The sequence below is a fragment of the Hemicordylus capensis genome, chromosome 4 (assembly GCF_027244095.1).
Source record: "Hemicordylus capensis ecotype Gifberg chromosome 4, rHemCap1.1.pri, whole genome shotgun sequence".
NCBI classification, from domain to species: Eukaryota; Metazoa; Chordata; class Lepidosauria; order Squamata; family Cordylidae; genus Hemicordylus; species Hemicordylus capensis.
The window spans coordinates 286,043,115-286,059,087 of NC_069660.1; the positions used below are offsets into that span (position 1 = coordinate 286,043,115).

A 15,973-nucleotide genomic window follows, 5' to 3' on the forward strand; every position below is an offset into this window, starting at 1 on the left:
CTCTCGTGACACGCTGCGAGAGTTCCGAAGTGAGGACTGAGGAGAAGGGGAAGAAATTGCCGGTGGTGGCCGGCCGGTGGAGGAGGGGGGAGAGAAAGGCGGCAGCGGGCAGTGGGAGAGAAAGGCGGCGGCGGGCAGCCAGCGGGAGGAGAAAAAGGTGGTGGCGGGCAGCGGGCAGGAGGAGAGAAAGGCGGCGGCGGCAAGCGGATGGGAGGGAGAAAAAACACATTCTTGGCTACCCGCCACGGCTCTGTGTGTGGGGAGGAGTGGGAGGGGAGGAGGGCTGAAGAGAGCGTTTTCTGTGTTAACTTGTTTTATATTGTTGTAAACCACCCAGAGACGGAAGTTTGAGGTAGTAAACAAATTAGATAGATAGGTGTGTGTGTGTAAATGGAAGTAGGGTAAAGCAAGTGATTTGGATGGTAAGCAGAATAAAGAGCTTATTTCGTATGCCAGTAGTCTAAGAACTTACTATCTAAACACATTCATAGAGGACAGCTCTATTAATGACTACTAATTTGGTGGCTATAGGCCATCTCCAGCCTCAAAGGCAAGATGCTTCTAAATACCAGTTGCAGCGGAGTAACAACAGGAGAAAGGGCATGCCCTCATCCACAGCCACCCCTGGAAGTGTGTGGGGCTGGGGACAAGCAGCACTCCTCGTCATCCACACTCCTCCTTCGCCTCCGCTCCTTGCCCCCTCCCAGTAGCCAACTTGCGCAGCACTAAGTCGCTAGATACTAAACGACAGGTGCATGTGTGCCTTGATGCCTAATCAGGGCACATGCACACTTCTCATTTAGAATCCAGCTTGCATGGTTCTGGGAAGTTCACCTCCCTCTTCGGTCATGCAACGAAAGAGGTCAGCCAACTTCCCAACACCATGGGAGCTGGATACTAAATGAGAGGTGCAAGTGTGCCTTCTATTTAGTATCCAGCTGTTGCAGCGCTGGGAAGTTCACTCTCCTCGCTTGGTGGGGAGGTGTTGGACCTCCTTAGTGCTGTGCAAGTTGGATACTGAACACGGGAGGGAGGAGAAGCAGAAAATGGGAAGCGGGGCTGGTTGGCCTTGGCCTTGCGGTGGTCACCCTGCCAAAAGGATGGGCCGGCCCTCGCCTTTTGCCTGTGGGCTTCTCAGAGGGATCTGTTGGGTCACTGTATGAAACAGGATACTGGACTAGATAGGCCTTGGGCCTGATCCAGCAGGGCTTGTTCTTTTGTTCCGTCCTTTCGAGAGGCTCATAAATTAGTTTAGATTTAAGAATACCATCACTATTGTACACTCTGAATTAGACCAATTCAAGAAGAACCTATTTGTGGTCATTAGCCCTGATAGTTATAAACAAAAAAACTAGTTCATTGTGTGCATAAAACCCTTGTACATGGAACAAAAAGTGCAGTGGAAAGGACCTGAAAGAAGGGAGAGTTGAGAATATCCTCCCTAGGGAAAAATATGGCTGGGTGCAACAAGGGTAAGGTGTCCTCTATATTTTGGGAGGGATGCTACCACAGTATTCAACTTCCATTTCTGAAAACACTACAGTGTCTTTCTTATCTATCTATCTATCTATCTATCTATCTATCTATCTATCTATCTATCTATCATATTTCTATACAGCCCCAAATTTGCATCTCTGGGTGGTTTACAATAAAATACAGATTGTCTATCCATTTTTCCTTGCCTCTGAGGAATTGTATTGCGGTGACATCATCCTCCAATGCCCAAAAGACTCTTCACTAACTTGTGAAATGGGTAGTGATAACGTTATTCAAGCCATCCAGGTTAGGGTGAAGGATAGAGTTGTTTTTCTTACTATAAATCTGCTTTTTCTAGTATATTTAATATGTTAATGTTATCCTCTTTAGAAGTAGCATTATCTTATTTGAGCTATTTTTGTACTACCATGCTGCTGCTGCTGCTTGTGCTTGTGGTATAAAAGCATTAAGTAAAGAAATACCTCCCAAATAATATATTGCTACTGGAATTTTTTTAGAAGATGCATATAAAGTCCATGTGTCTGAGTCTCAAACTTCTTAGGGTGGTGGGTGATGTGGGTGGGGAAAGAATGGATAGACAAAATTTCTTATAATAAATAGCACTGGTGACTCATTGTATTTAAGTTGCTTTTCTTCCACCCAGCTCTTGCTAATTCTTTCCTATTCTGCATTCAGTTCTCCAAGAAGTTATGAATAATTATAGAATTTTATAACCCCTCTAACAGAATTGATATACCTTTAGGCAATACTAAGCCAATACTGTGTTCTGCATTTTTTGCTTGCAAATTCAGCAATCTACACTGAACTGTAATTCATGGTTTTAAAAAAATACATGGATTTCCTTTTTTTATCCCGCAGCCACCCCCAATTTCCCCCACTAACTTCTATGATACCTTTTTTAGTTGTTTCCCATGAAGCTCATTATTGCTATCCAATGACAGTTTTTAGATGACAACGCTTAGTGGCAGTGTTTAGTTGATTTGTTTAGAGGCTTGAATACATCTATCATGCATGTACTTGAACATGTCTAGACAGCCCAGGAGACTCAGTCTTTGAGTTAATATTACAAAGTATTCTTGCACATCATATGTATGTAAGCCAGTTTTTATTTAGTTATTTCATTTATTGTTAAGCTTATATACCTCCTTTCATTAAAATAATCCCAAGGTGGTTTACACAAAAATTAAAACTATAAAAATTACACAATTAAAACATTAAGCTAAGATATAAAAACATAGATATAATTAAAAATATTTAAAATACAAGCATAAGATAAGCATACAAAATACAAAGAAGCAGCAGTAGATACAATCATATAAAAGACTGGATAAAAAGCCAAGTTTTCACATACTTTCTAAAAACTGTGATGGAGACCTGGGAGTGAATAGCCACCGGGAGAGCATCCTAGAGTCTGGGGGCAGCAACAGAGAAGGCCCTGTCCTGCTTTCATGACAGCCGAGCCTCTCTCATTGTCGGCACCTGGAGCAGAGCCCCCTCAGATGACCTCGTCAAGCAGGCAGCAACCCTTAGGAGCAGGCGATCCCTCAGGTATCCTGGGCCCAAACAGTTAAGGGCTTTAAAGGTCAAAACCAGCACCTTGAATTGGACCTGGAAACAAACTGGTAGCCAGTGCATCTCTTTCAAAATGGGTGTGATGTGATCCCAACGGGCAGCTCCAGATAAATCCTAGCTGCCGCATTTTGCGCTAGTTGCTGTTTCCAAATATTCTTCAAGGGCAGGCCCACATAGAGCGGGTTACAGTAATTCAGCTGTGACGTGACTAAGGCATGGGTAACAGTGGCCAGATCTGCCTTCTCGAGAAAGGGATGCAGCTGGCACACTAGCTGAAGCCGTGCAAAGGCACCCCTGGCCACTGCCTCCACCTGAGCTTCCAAAAGCCGAGCCAGGTCCAGCAATACCCTAAAGCTGCGTACTTGCTCCTTCAAGGGCAGTGCAACCCCATCCAGAACTGGTAGAATTTCCTCATCCCAATTGGCTCTCTTACTGACCAACATTACCTCCGTCTTGTCCAGATTTAGTCTCAGTTTATTAGCCCACATCCAACTCATCATGGCCTCCAGCCCCCGATTCAGGACATCCACTGCCTCCCTAGGATCAGGTGACAAGGAGAGATAGAGCTGAGTATCATCTGCATATTGCTGACAACTCAGTTCAAGTCCCCGGATGACCTCTCCCAGTGGTTTCATGTAGATGTTAAACAGCATTGGGGACAAAACCGAACCCTGCGAGACCCCACAGTCCAATGGCCATGGAGCCAAGCATTAGTCCCCCAACACCACCTTCTGGACCTCCCCCCATAAAAGGACCGGAGCCGCTCCAAAGCAGAACCTCAGATTCCCATACTTGATAGGCGGTCCAGAAGGATACCATGGTTGATGATATCGAATGCTGCTGAGAGGTCCAGCAGAACCAACAGGGACGCACTCCCCTGGTATAGTTGTTGTTTTTTGTTGTTGTTGTTGTTGTTGTTGTTGTTGTTTTTACATTTATATCCCGCTCTTCCTCCAAGGAGCTCAGAGCGGTGTACTACATACTTGAGTTTCTCTTTCACAACAACTCTGTGAAGTAGGTTAGGCTGAGAGAGAAGTGACTGTCTCAGAGTCACCCAGCTAGTTTCATGGCTGAATGGGGATTTGAACTCGGGTCTCCCCGGTCCTAGTTCAGCACTCTAACCACTATACCACGCTGGCTCTCCTACACCCACTAGAGCAACCGAGGCAGTTTCAGTCCCATATCCGGGGCGGAAGCCATATTGAAAAGGGTCTCGATAATCCATATCATCTAAGACCCTCTGCAGCTGGGATGCCACCACACACTCTATCACCTTGCCCAAAAGGGGAGGTTAGAAACAGGCTTATAGTTGTCCGGGTTGGAGGAATCAAGGGAGGGCTTTTTCAATAATGGTCTTACAATCGCCTCCTTGAGGCATGATGGCATCTTGCTCTCGCTTAATGAAGCATTAATAATCATCTCCAAACAACTGCCTGTACCATCCCTTGCAGCTTTTATTAGCCATGAAGGGCAAGGGTCCACGATGTCGCACGCACACACTGCCCAGGATCTTGTCCACATCCTCAGGCTGCACCAACTGAAAAGAATCCAACACAATGGGACCATATGGTACCAGAGGCACATCTGCCAGAACTGCACAGATGCAAGTAACTTTATCTGCAAAGTGACATGCAAACTAATCACAACATGCTGTAGATGATTCTTCCCCCATTATCTTGGGAAATGTGTGGAGCAATGTCTTTGCTACGCAAAACAGCTCCACTGGTCTGCACTGAGCAGATGCAATGGAGGTGGAGAAAAAGCATTTCTTCACCTCGCCCACCGCCACAGAGTAGTCCCTAAAATGGGCTCTAGCCTGTGTTTGGTCAGATTCAACATGACTAGTGTCATTCCAACCATCGCCTGAGTTGTTTCAACGCCCTAAGCTCTGAGGAAAACCAAGGAGCAAAGTGGGGTCCACCAAGGCAGAGAGGGTGTTTAGGAGCAACTGTGTCAGCAGCCTGGGCTGTCTCTCTGTTCCAGGGCTTGACAGAGTCACCATCTCTAGGCACTGGAAACTCCCCGAGGGCTGTCTGGAAACCAATCGGATTCATAAGCCTCTGTGGGCGGACCATTCTAATTGGTCCACCACCCCTGCAGAGGTCACATGGAGCAGCCAAACTAAACCCCACCAGATGATGATCTGTCTATGACAAGGAAGTTATCTCAAACTCCCCTACCTACCAGATAATTTATTCCCTAGTTGGCAAAAACCAGATCCAGAGAATGTCCTGCCATGTGAGAAGGGCCCAATACCAGCTGAGATAGGCCCATGGTTGCCATGGAGGCCATGAAATCCTGAGTGGCTCCTACTAGGGGCTTCAGCATGGACATTGAAATCCCCCAAGGCAATAAGTTTGGGGAATCCCAAGGCCACCTCCATCTCTGCCAGCTCAGGTAGGGAGACTGAAATGCAACGGAGTGGTCAGTACACCAGCAGAATCCCTAGCCTATCTTGGAGGCCCACCCTCAAGGACAAACACTGAGATTGCCTGACCAGGCACATGGAATTGGGAAAGGTCTCTCGATAGATGACTGCAACACCCCCTCCCCAATCCTCCAGGTGGGGCTGCTGCATGATCAAGAAACCTGAAGCTGAGAGAGACCAACCCCACCCAGCTGATCCAACCAGGTCTCCATAACAGGTCAGCATGCTCATTCACAATCAAATTGTGGATGAGAGATGTTTTAGCATTTACCAACCTGGCAACACCCTAATCCTTGAGGGAGTGTTCTCAGAGCTCCCTGGGGCCACAGGGTTGGGAGAAGAGCCAGAAAAACAAACAGGTCTCAGTTACCTGGACCGTTTTCCCCTGTAGCGGCCTGCCCAACTGCCACTGCCATACCTCTGTCTGCCCGCTGCCTCTGATATTGCCACCGGTTCCTGGATGACAGTCTAGAGCAGGTGTTCTTAATCTGTGGTCCTCCAGATGTTGCTGATCTGTAACTCCCATGATCCCCAGCCACAATAAATTGTGACTAAGGATGATGGGGGTTGTAGTTTCACAACATTTGGGCACCCCTGGTTTAGAGCAACTTTGGGCATCCAGCTGTTAGACTACGACTCCCATCATATCCAGCCATAGTGGCCAATAGTTAGGGATGATGGGAGTTGTAGTCAAACAGCTAGTCACCAGAGTTGTGTGGCTCTGTTCTAGAGAAACCAAGACATGTTCTCAAAGGCCATGATCAGATGTTATGAATCAAAATAAACAGGCTCCAGTTTGCAAGTGCATGTATATGGGTGCCTCTCTCTTACCTCAGAGACTGAGTCACTGAAGGCAGGGGAATGTTTTTAGTTCCTGGATCCAGGGTATCTCCCAAGTGTACTCCTTTTATTGTCCTCTGTATAAATGTATTAATGCTAATTAATTCCTGTGGGGTTGTGGGGGTGGGGGGATAACAGCATTGTACTTGAAGATGCTGGAGAAGTAGAAGCACAGTATGCTCCTGCTCTTGACACTAAATGGCCTAGTTTTCATTGCCCATCATAATAGCAAAGAATTCTCTAATGTTGATCTTATTAATAAGCATGCTTGCTTTGTTCTTTATTTGTACACTACTTTGAATGGAAAGGTAGCACATAAATTTATTAAATACGGTAAATATGTCTCTATTCCTAAATGTCAGTTCTCACCCTTCATTTCTAGGATCGGTCTTTCCTACCCCTTCTTAAAATATTAAAACTGTATTGAAAATTGATTGGTTCATTTCTCTTGGCTATACCACAAAAATGAAATTTGATTAACACAAAATGGTATCTGTACAGTAGTACAGCCTTATTACTGCTCCCTTAGGCATTGTAACCGTGTTTAATTACATTGTCTCATGCTATTTTCCACAGCAGGGATGATTCTCTTGAAAAAGGAGCTGTTCTCATCTTTCACTGTGTGGCCCCATAGTTTTTTAAATGGCAGCTGGCTGCAAGCATTTATAGTGGAAAGAGGCCCATTCACTTGTTCCATTTGTCTGTACAAACCCACTAAGTTTGGCGTGCATGAAAGTGCTGTAACACTGATCAAGATATTTGAAAAGCACTATCTGGAGAACATGTAAAATTGGGGGCGGGGGGCGGACTGTTGACAAAATAGCATGCTAAGATATGTTCGTCTCACAAGCACTGCACATTGTGCAAATAGCCTCATTTACTTTAGTATATATGAGAAGCCTCTAGTAGGTTCCATCCTTTATGCTCTATAATCTGTAACAGGAAATGTCATCTTTGGATTTTAAAAGGTGTATACTGTGGCTAGTAAATCTTTTCCTGTCTACTCTGCTGCTTTCAAAAACAATTATTTCCTGTGCTTATGAAGGGTTTGACAAATCCCAGGTGTCAGGGAGCCATGGTGCCTAGAAACTTAATGTGGTACCTAGACTAGGAAATTAGTAGAGCTCTTAAATAAAATATTTGTCTCAGGCAGCCCTATACCTGTTCTAAATATGTTAGTTGTAAATCAGATAAAGAGAATCCTGTTTACACCCCCCTTCCACAATGTCCACCACGAAGTCCAGTAATTTTGTCAAGGGTCCGTTGTCTGGCTCCTAAAGTTTTGCACTGGCTCCTAGATTTTTTTTTAAATGGCTTCCTTTAGATATTCAACCTTTAATTAGGCTTTTTTTCTAGAACATTGCACCACACAAAATATATTCTGTATCTCTCCTTTCAAGCAATATAAAATGTTTTGTTACTTATTTTAGTCTGTTCCTGCCCCAGATAGGGCTTACATTGTGGCTCAAATTACAGTAAATACTGTTGAAAATCACCACAGTAGAACAAATCTATTTCTTTAAGGGTCACATTTGTAGTGTTACTAATGCAGAGGCATGTATCATGCTATTGGAGTGTGAAGGAATTACATGCTTTCATAAAGTATGCATGCCTTCTGATGTGCACATTTCTAGTAAACAACATGCAATATTAGATTATTATGATTATGAATATCTATGCTGCTTTTTAACAAAAGAGGTCACAAAGCAATTTATATAACGAATTAGAAGATGTTGCCTGTTGCAGTATGGCCTACAATCTATAAAGAAACCAAGGGAGACACTATCAACAGCCACTGGAAGAAACACTTTGCAGGGTCAAATAGGGACAGTTGCTATTCCCCTGGTTAAATATAAGCCATGGTTCTTGCTATACATAGGGTCCAAATGACTGAATATATGATATTCCTATGCAGGAAATATTCACTTTTAAACAAAGGTATCGTTGAAGTAAAGGAGAACGTTGTTATCCACTGATTCTGTATCAGCGGATTCACATATCCGCAGTTGGGTAAAAGACACCTGACCCCGGCATACGTGGGGGGAAAGGAGGGGGAAAAAAACAAGTCGATCTTGCATATCCGCGGGTCGGGGTGGCCGGAAATGACCATGGAGGTCATTTCTGGCTGCCATTTTGTTGGCCAGAGCCACAAAATAGCTCCGTTTAGAAACAAGAAAATTTGGTGATTTTTGGCTGATTTGGGGGCATTCTGGGGCACAGCAAGACTTGGGGGGAGCAGCAAAACAGGGTAAGGACTTTTTCTTTTAAAGTTGAGTCTTGTTCTACTCGCCTTCATTCACTTCTCTATACAGGTGCTGAAACTGTGTTTTACAAATACTGTGAGTAAATGTAGCATTCTGAATGTTGCACTTTATGGAATACAGTAATAGGAATGGCTACGGCCAAAAATAATGTGGGTGGGTGTTCCATGAGCTTTCGTGTGCAACTGTGCCAAAGTTCCGCACTCCTGACCTGTTACATCCCCCACTGTTACAGTTCTAGGTCTCTCATCAGAAACGGCTGCCAGCAAGTGCTGAGTTGTGCCAAACTGTATGGTAGCCTCCTTGAGTGTGCAAACAGAGACAGAGAAGATACCACCAAATCTATTTCCACTTTTGGCCTAAGGCAAAGCTTGAACTTTGGTTTCTATAAAAGATGGCAAGTGCAGTTATCTGCTGTGCAAATGAGCTGCATATGTTTAATTTTTATTTTGCTACTGGATGGAATGGATTTTAAGTGGAATCTAAGAACAATTTTAGTCTTTTTAATAGCCTGAAATTAGAGGATTAAATGCTGCATGCACTGTCTGTATTATAAAATGAAAACAATGACATTTAAAGATGATTAATTAATTAATGTAGTGTCATTCTCTCTCTCTCTCTCTCTCATATCTGTGTGTGTATCTGAAGCATATTCCTATGAAGAGATTCACTTTAGAGTACAAACAAAAATATTATAGGACTATGTAAAGTAGATAACTAAATTGTAATTAAATTTAAATGTCTTGGTGAAAGAATATAAAAAAAATTTAAATTCAGCAGGCTAGTACATTTGCAGTTTTCTTTTATTAGGTGTGAAATCTAAGAATCCCCTGCCAACTCTTGAGGGCTCAATCCAGAATGTTGAATTGAAGTACTGCAGCACATCATTGGTCAAATGTGCCTCTGGGACCATGGGATCAATAAAAATTTGTGCCAAAGCCCCAGGTATGTGCAGCTGGACCATGTAAAAGTTTATGGCCTGTGTAGGAGAATTGGCCTTGCTTTTTACAAGGAGAGTGACTGAAACAAGAATTTACTCATTGTTCCTATGAATCAGAGGGTGGGTTTTTTTGTGTTTTTTTGTATTTAGAAACGGGCTGGGATGATGTAGCATGGCATTGTCAATAGTGAAAATAAGGAACTCTATTAAGTCATTTTGGTTACTGCAAATCTCCCACACAGATCAAAACCAAATGCCATCATAGATATGATTGTGAAAATGGATGTAAAATTGAATATTCATCTGCATAAAGTCTAAGCTTTTAAAAAAAATGATGTAGTTGCATGAACTATATTTGAGATTTACTTACATTAAACACATGCTTTATTTATTCGGTCAGTCAATTTATATACCACACGTCCTAAAGTGGCACAGGGTGCTTTACATTTTCAGATTTTATTTTTTTTTTTAAATTAAGATCTTGGATCCTGTTCTTGCTTTGTACACCGCCCTGAGTCTGTGGATTGGGCAGTATATTAAATCTTTTAATAAATAAATTAAAAATAAAAAAATGCATAATAAAACAGTTAATTTAAAACAACAACAAGAACATATAAACCAGATTCAAATGTAAAATTGAAACTAGATATCATTACAAGCCAGGCTAAAAAGATGGGTCTTTAAGACTCTCTTGAAAGCCTCAGAGGTAGATAATTGTCTTATATCCATGGGGAGTGTGTTGCACAGCTCAGGGGTGACAACTCAGAAGGCCCAATCCCCGGTCGCCACCAGATAAATCTGTGAACCCAAAGAAGGACCCGTCCTGATTATCTTAAGGAATAGTGGGGATCTTGTAGGGAAAGGCGTTCACAGATAACTCGGTCTTAAACCATTCAGGGTTTTAAAGGTAATAACCAGTAATTTGTACTTTGCCTGATAACATATCGGTAGCCAGTGCAGCTGTTTAAGAGTAGGCATAACATGGTCTCTCTTGGATACCCTAGAGACAAATCTGGCTGCCGCATTTTGGACTAACAGAAGTTTCTGAACGACTTACAAAGGCAGCCCTACATAGAGCGCATTGCAATAGTCTAACCTGGAGGTTACCAGCTGGTGTACCTCTGTTTTCAGGTCATTCTCCTCAAGGAACAGGTGGAGTTGGCGAATCGGTTGCAGCTGGAAAAAAGTGCTCCTGGCCACAGCCTCATTCTGAGGCATTATGGCAAGACCCTAGGTCCAAGAGCATTCCCAGGCTACAAACCTGTTCTTTCTGGGGGGGGGGGTGTAACTCATCCATAACAAGAGGTTTTGTCCTGTCTTGAGGATTACAACATCCAACAATGAGCACCTCCATCTTGCTTGGATTCAGCTTCAGTTTTTTATCCCTCATCCCACCCATTACTGCCTGTAGGCAGGCATTTAAGGGGCTAATTCCATTTTCTGATATTGATGACAAGGAGAAATATATTTGGGTGTCATCGGCATATTGGTAACACCCGCCACCAAATCCCCTGATGACCTCACCCAGCAGTTTTGTGTAGATGTTAAAAAGTATTGGTGACAGAACAGAGCTCTGACGGACTCCGTATTGCAGCTCCCATTTTTGAAGAGCAACTATCACCAAGCTTCACCATCCAAAATCTACCTGAGACATAGGAGCGGAACCACTCTGAAACAGTACCTCCTATCAACAACTCCCTGTGGTGATCCAGAAGGATACCATGGTTGATGGTATTGAAAGCTGCTGAGAGATCCAAAAGAACCAGAAGAGTCACACTCCCTCTGTCAATTCCCTGGTGAAGGTCATCTATCAGGTCGACCAAGGCCATCTCAACCACATAGCCCTCCCTAAAGTCAGTTTGAAATGGGTCTAGATAATCAGTTTCCTCCTAGAGTGCTTGGAGCTGGTCAGCCACCACCCTCCCAGTCATCTGTACCCAGAATGTTGGGGGCAATATGCTAAAATCATTGTAAACCGCTTAGAGAGCTTCGGCTATATAGAGCGGTATATAAATGTAAGTGCTATTGCTATTGCTATCTTATCCAACCATGGGAGGTTGGAGACAGGCCTATAATTCTCCATCTTCAGGGGATCCAGAGTGTGCTTCTTAACCACCGCCTCCTTCAAACAAGGTCCATCCTGACCTCCTTCAGTGAAATATTAAGGAGATCAACTAGGCTAGTTTACAACTTCCCTGCAAGGTGAAATCAGCCATGTTGGGCAAGGATCCAAAGAAGTGGTAGTCTGTACCGCTCCAAGCAGCTTGTCCACATCTTCAGGAGTCACGAACTGAAACTGATCCAGTCCAATCTTGCAAGATGGATTGCTGGACTCCCTAATTGGCCCTTCAGAAATATTGGAGTGCGGATCAGCCCTCATGTGAGATATTTTATCTGCAAAGAACTCACTGAATGTGTCACAGTGAGACATTGTTTCTGGAAACATTGGCTTGAGTTAAACCCCTAACAATCCAGAACAGCTTTGCTGGATGAGAATTTGCAGATGGAATACGCCTCCACAAGCTAAATAGTTCATTATTCCCAATTCATGATCAAATCCTATCTGAATCAGTTGCAAATAACCTTTTCACAAGTCACTGTCTTATTAGCATATTTGAGCAAAAAAAGTAAGTTAAAATTTTCCGGCTGTCCAGGCATTTCAGTTAGATGCATATCTAATAGTGAGCCACGGTTCTGGCAACCCTTTTCATATATTTGGCTTAAACTGGCCAATTTGCTTTTCTATGAGCATTATTATTCCTGTATTTAAGAAATAGGATAAGGTGATAGTTGGTGGATTGGCTCTATTAGTCTCATTAATATCCCTGCTGAACTACGTACATGGCATTTCTTCAGTAAAATAAGAGTGAATTTCTGAGACTGTACCTGATGGAATAACAAGTGGGATTCTGGGAAGAAAGATATACAACTGATCACTGATATGTAACTATCGTTCAAAAATGAGGGAGAAAACAATATTTGCGTTCAATGTTTGTGGATCTGGCCTCAGCATTTATTATATTAATAGCTGTTTATGCCAGAAACATGAAAGATTGGTTTTCACACTTCCCAAAATTCACAGTGTATCTTCCTTAGGGGTAGTGGCACACCAGTTATACAATAGCAAATTATGGAAAAAGCTTTGTTTCTAGTTAAGCTGCCATGTCTAGACTCCTTGTGAAGTCCATTGACAAAAGGGCGCAACACCTAATTTGGCTGGAGCAGTATTTTCAATGACTAGTTAGTGTATAACCATTGTTCAGTGTCTCTTGACCAAAACAAAAAGCCCACAAACAATGTTGTTTTTTTAAAAAAATATTTATTGGTTTTAAATGATTTTGTTTTTGAATTTTTTTAACATTGTTTTTAGCATTGTGTTTTGAATTGTGTGTTTTTATGTCTTTTAAAAGTTGTTGTATACCGCCCAGAGCCTCTGGATGGGGCGGTTTATAAATGTAATACATAACAACAACAACAATTCTGAGACATTTTCATATCATTTTTACACCAGGATGGGATTTTTTTTACATTAATTATCTTCATTCTTTTGTTGGCAAAGAACACCTTTAAAATGCTATTACTGCTTTTGAGAAGCAACATTTCTATTCTAGTGCAGTTTCTCTAGTACAGTTTTGAACAGGTGAATTGAGGAGCCAGCAGGTGCCTTAAATTGGTCTATCTATGTGGGACCATATGCAGGGGGGGAATTTCCTGGTTAGTCATTCTTGAGAAAAGATGAAAATCTTCCCCATGGTCTTTTCAGAGATGCACCCTTTCACATTATAATGCGAGGGTGTGTCCAGTCTACCTCAGCATTGTGACTAGATGTGAGACAGAATAGATTCTTGAATTTAGTCTCTTATTTGTGCTTGGTTAGTAACTTCCTTGAGCTACCTTGTTTCCTAAGATCCCTAAATTCCACAGACTTCTATTGTAAATGACTTTATAGAAGCCTGAAATCCACAGATTAGGTCTATAGGAGCACAAGTGATGTTCTGCTCACACAATGGGGCTTTTCAACCATCCCACTGCAGCCTCCGCTCCCCCCAGAACCTACTCCTAAGGGTTGGTGAATCTACTAGAAATGTGTGGTATAGAGTGCTAGGAGTTTCTGTGATGGGGAGAACTGGAAGAAGTGTGTGTGTGGGGGTGGTGGTGGTGGTACATTTCTGCTTGATCAAGGCACCTTAGCATCCAATTACATATTTCAGGTACAATCGAGAAATAAACATTTTAAAGACCTTTATTTTTATTTTGAAGAGGCTTTGAAAGGTAAAGGATGTTCATGACTTCCCGAGAAAAGCATAAATTTTATGCAGTCCAGTGCTGAACAGTTTTAAAGATTGTAAAGATACTTGAATGTGCTTCAGATGTTTGCAGGTGAAGTAGTGGTGTAATCTAGTCTATGCATAGTAATTACAAATTACCAAATGAAAACTTATTTTGATTAATTTCTGGGAAATATTATTTGATCCCTAAATAAAGACAGTATTATCTGGTTTCTTTAGCATAATAAATGACATTGTGATTATATAGTTAATGCATGTTTAAGTTTTGTAGCGCCTACAGTCTATCTGTTAATTGAATCACAGTATTGTTTTAATGATGCATTTAGGTGATGGTGGAAAAGAAAAGCTGATCCCTTTAATTCAAGGCCCTTCTGATACCAGAGACTTACACAGCAGCAAGTGGCTGAATGAAAGCAGAAAGCCAGAATCTCTCCTGGCTCCAGACTTATTAGCCTTTACAATTCAAATCCCTCAGCACAAGGATTACAGCTATAGCTCTGGTGAGTGCACCATTTTGAAAACGTTTTCTATTATTGCTCTGTGTTTAATGTACTATTCATAACTATTCTAGGGCACCCTAGAATTGTTGATGTTTTCTATCAAGTGCATATTGAGAGTAATCTCAATTGGAAAGTTGAAATTGGAGCACATTACAGAGTCCTTACATTCTGCTAAGATACAGTATCTTCATCTTATCCTTTGTAACCAACACATAATTTGCTTTTGTGTCACTTTACTTTTTAAGTGACTATAATGCAAACAAAGTTGTGTTCCAGTTAATTCTATATGTATAGACAGATTAAACCAGGAGCAGTTTGGCAATTCCTGCTATATGATATATTGCCTCAAATTTACTCTTATTGGCCAACATGATGTGCAGTTCTGATTTCTCTGTTATAACTTAGGGCATTGCTGCTGAAGACCCAGAAACATTGGCACCACTGTAGAGAACTGGTGGTAGTGCTACCAACATGTCAGTACGTTGCCCCATTTGCGACAATGGAAATAATTATGGAAAAACTGGCAGTGCTACTATTGGCTATCTACAGCAGTGCTGCTGCTTCTGAGTCTGCAGCAGCACCACTGCAAGTTCTAAGGAAGATGTTGAAATTATGTGTGATGTCGACCATTGTAAATCTGAGTAAATGAAATGTTATTGTAAACTCTTTAGGAAGCTGAGTAAAGTGGTGTTAATGTATCTACCAATTCTGAACATTGTATAGCAACCTATAGGTGCTTCTTACTCTTTCTAGGATGACCCTGTAAAGTGCAGAGGGAATGTCATATTGAGTTCTCCATTGGGCTAGCATGAAATCAAAAGATATATGTAGGCAAAAGGAAGGTAGAATTAGGGTTGAAATTGAAATTTAAAAGAGAATTTCATGCTATCTCCCAAGGAGAAAGCGTTTAAACGAAAAGATTCAAAAACAGTTCTACTTGCAGAAAGACTGAGATGAGCCTTTCTAATTGGCAATGGGTTGCTAAAGTAGAATTTTGAGTGCACGGTGTGACAAATAGGAAGTAAAGAATAGTGTAAATTGATATTTGTACTCTTTGCAGTTACAACATGATATTGTGGGCAGTGAAATCATAACAATAGGAATGGCATTTCTTGATAGCTGACTGAATTTTTTGTAGAGTGATACAAAGTGTGACTGACCTGCCTATCTGCTAGAGGCCTCAATTTGGGAGAGGGAGGGTTTTTTCTCCACCCTGCTCCTTCTCCTTTCCCCTTTGATGCTTCAGCATAGGATATTAGAGTGCTCTCACACAGCCTCCGAGCCACCAACTTTCTCTTCCTCGGCCACCTCCTGTTCTGCCTTTAAATCCTGTCTGATTCCTTCCCAAGTGTTTTTTTCCGCACATACACCCCTTTGCTGTTCCAATCTTCTGCTTGTTCTGCCTTCCCCACTTTGCTTTTACTGCTCCTGTCTTCTGTTCTGTTTGCCCCTTCCCTGGCCCCATCTCTGCTCCTGCCCCCACCTTACCACATTCCCTTTCAGACATGTCCTTTATGTCATGGGACGAATCTCCCTTTTGTTGCCTTTCAGTCAGCTCTCTCAGTCCAATTTCCACCTTGTATGTTGTGCAGCTGGCAAGGAGGCCAACAAATGCCGCAGTTGGCAGGGTAAGGACTGTGAATGGG

General features: G+C 42.3%; 1 protein-coding gene across 14 annotated transcripts in view; it reads left to right on the plus strand.

Moving 5' to 3' along the window:
* The window catches only part of VPS13B (vacuolar protein sorting 13 homolog B), a 714,157-nt gene that overhangs the window by 192,577 nt on the left and 505,607 nt on the right, over positions 1–15,973 (plus strand). For all 14 annotated transcript variants that reach the window (XR_008306071.1, XR_008306070.1, XM_053245163.1 and 11 more), the window contains 2 exons: positions 9,409–9,543; positions 14,154–14,327. Coding sequence is in view for 12 of the 14 variants with exons in the window: in XM_053245163.1 (XP_053101138.1) it covers positions 9,409–9,543; positions 14,154–14,327 (309 nt within the window). In the remaining 2 variants the exon portion in view is untranslated. The remainder of the gene's footprint in view (positions 1–9,408; positions 9,544–14,153; positions 14,328–15,973) is intronic.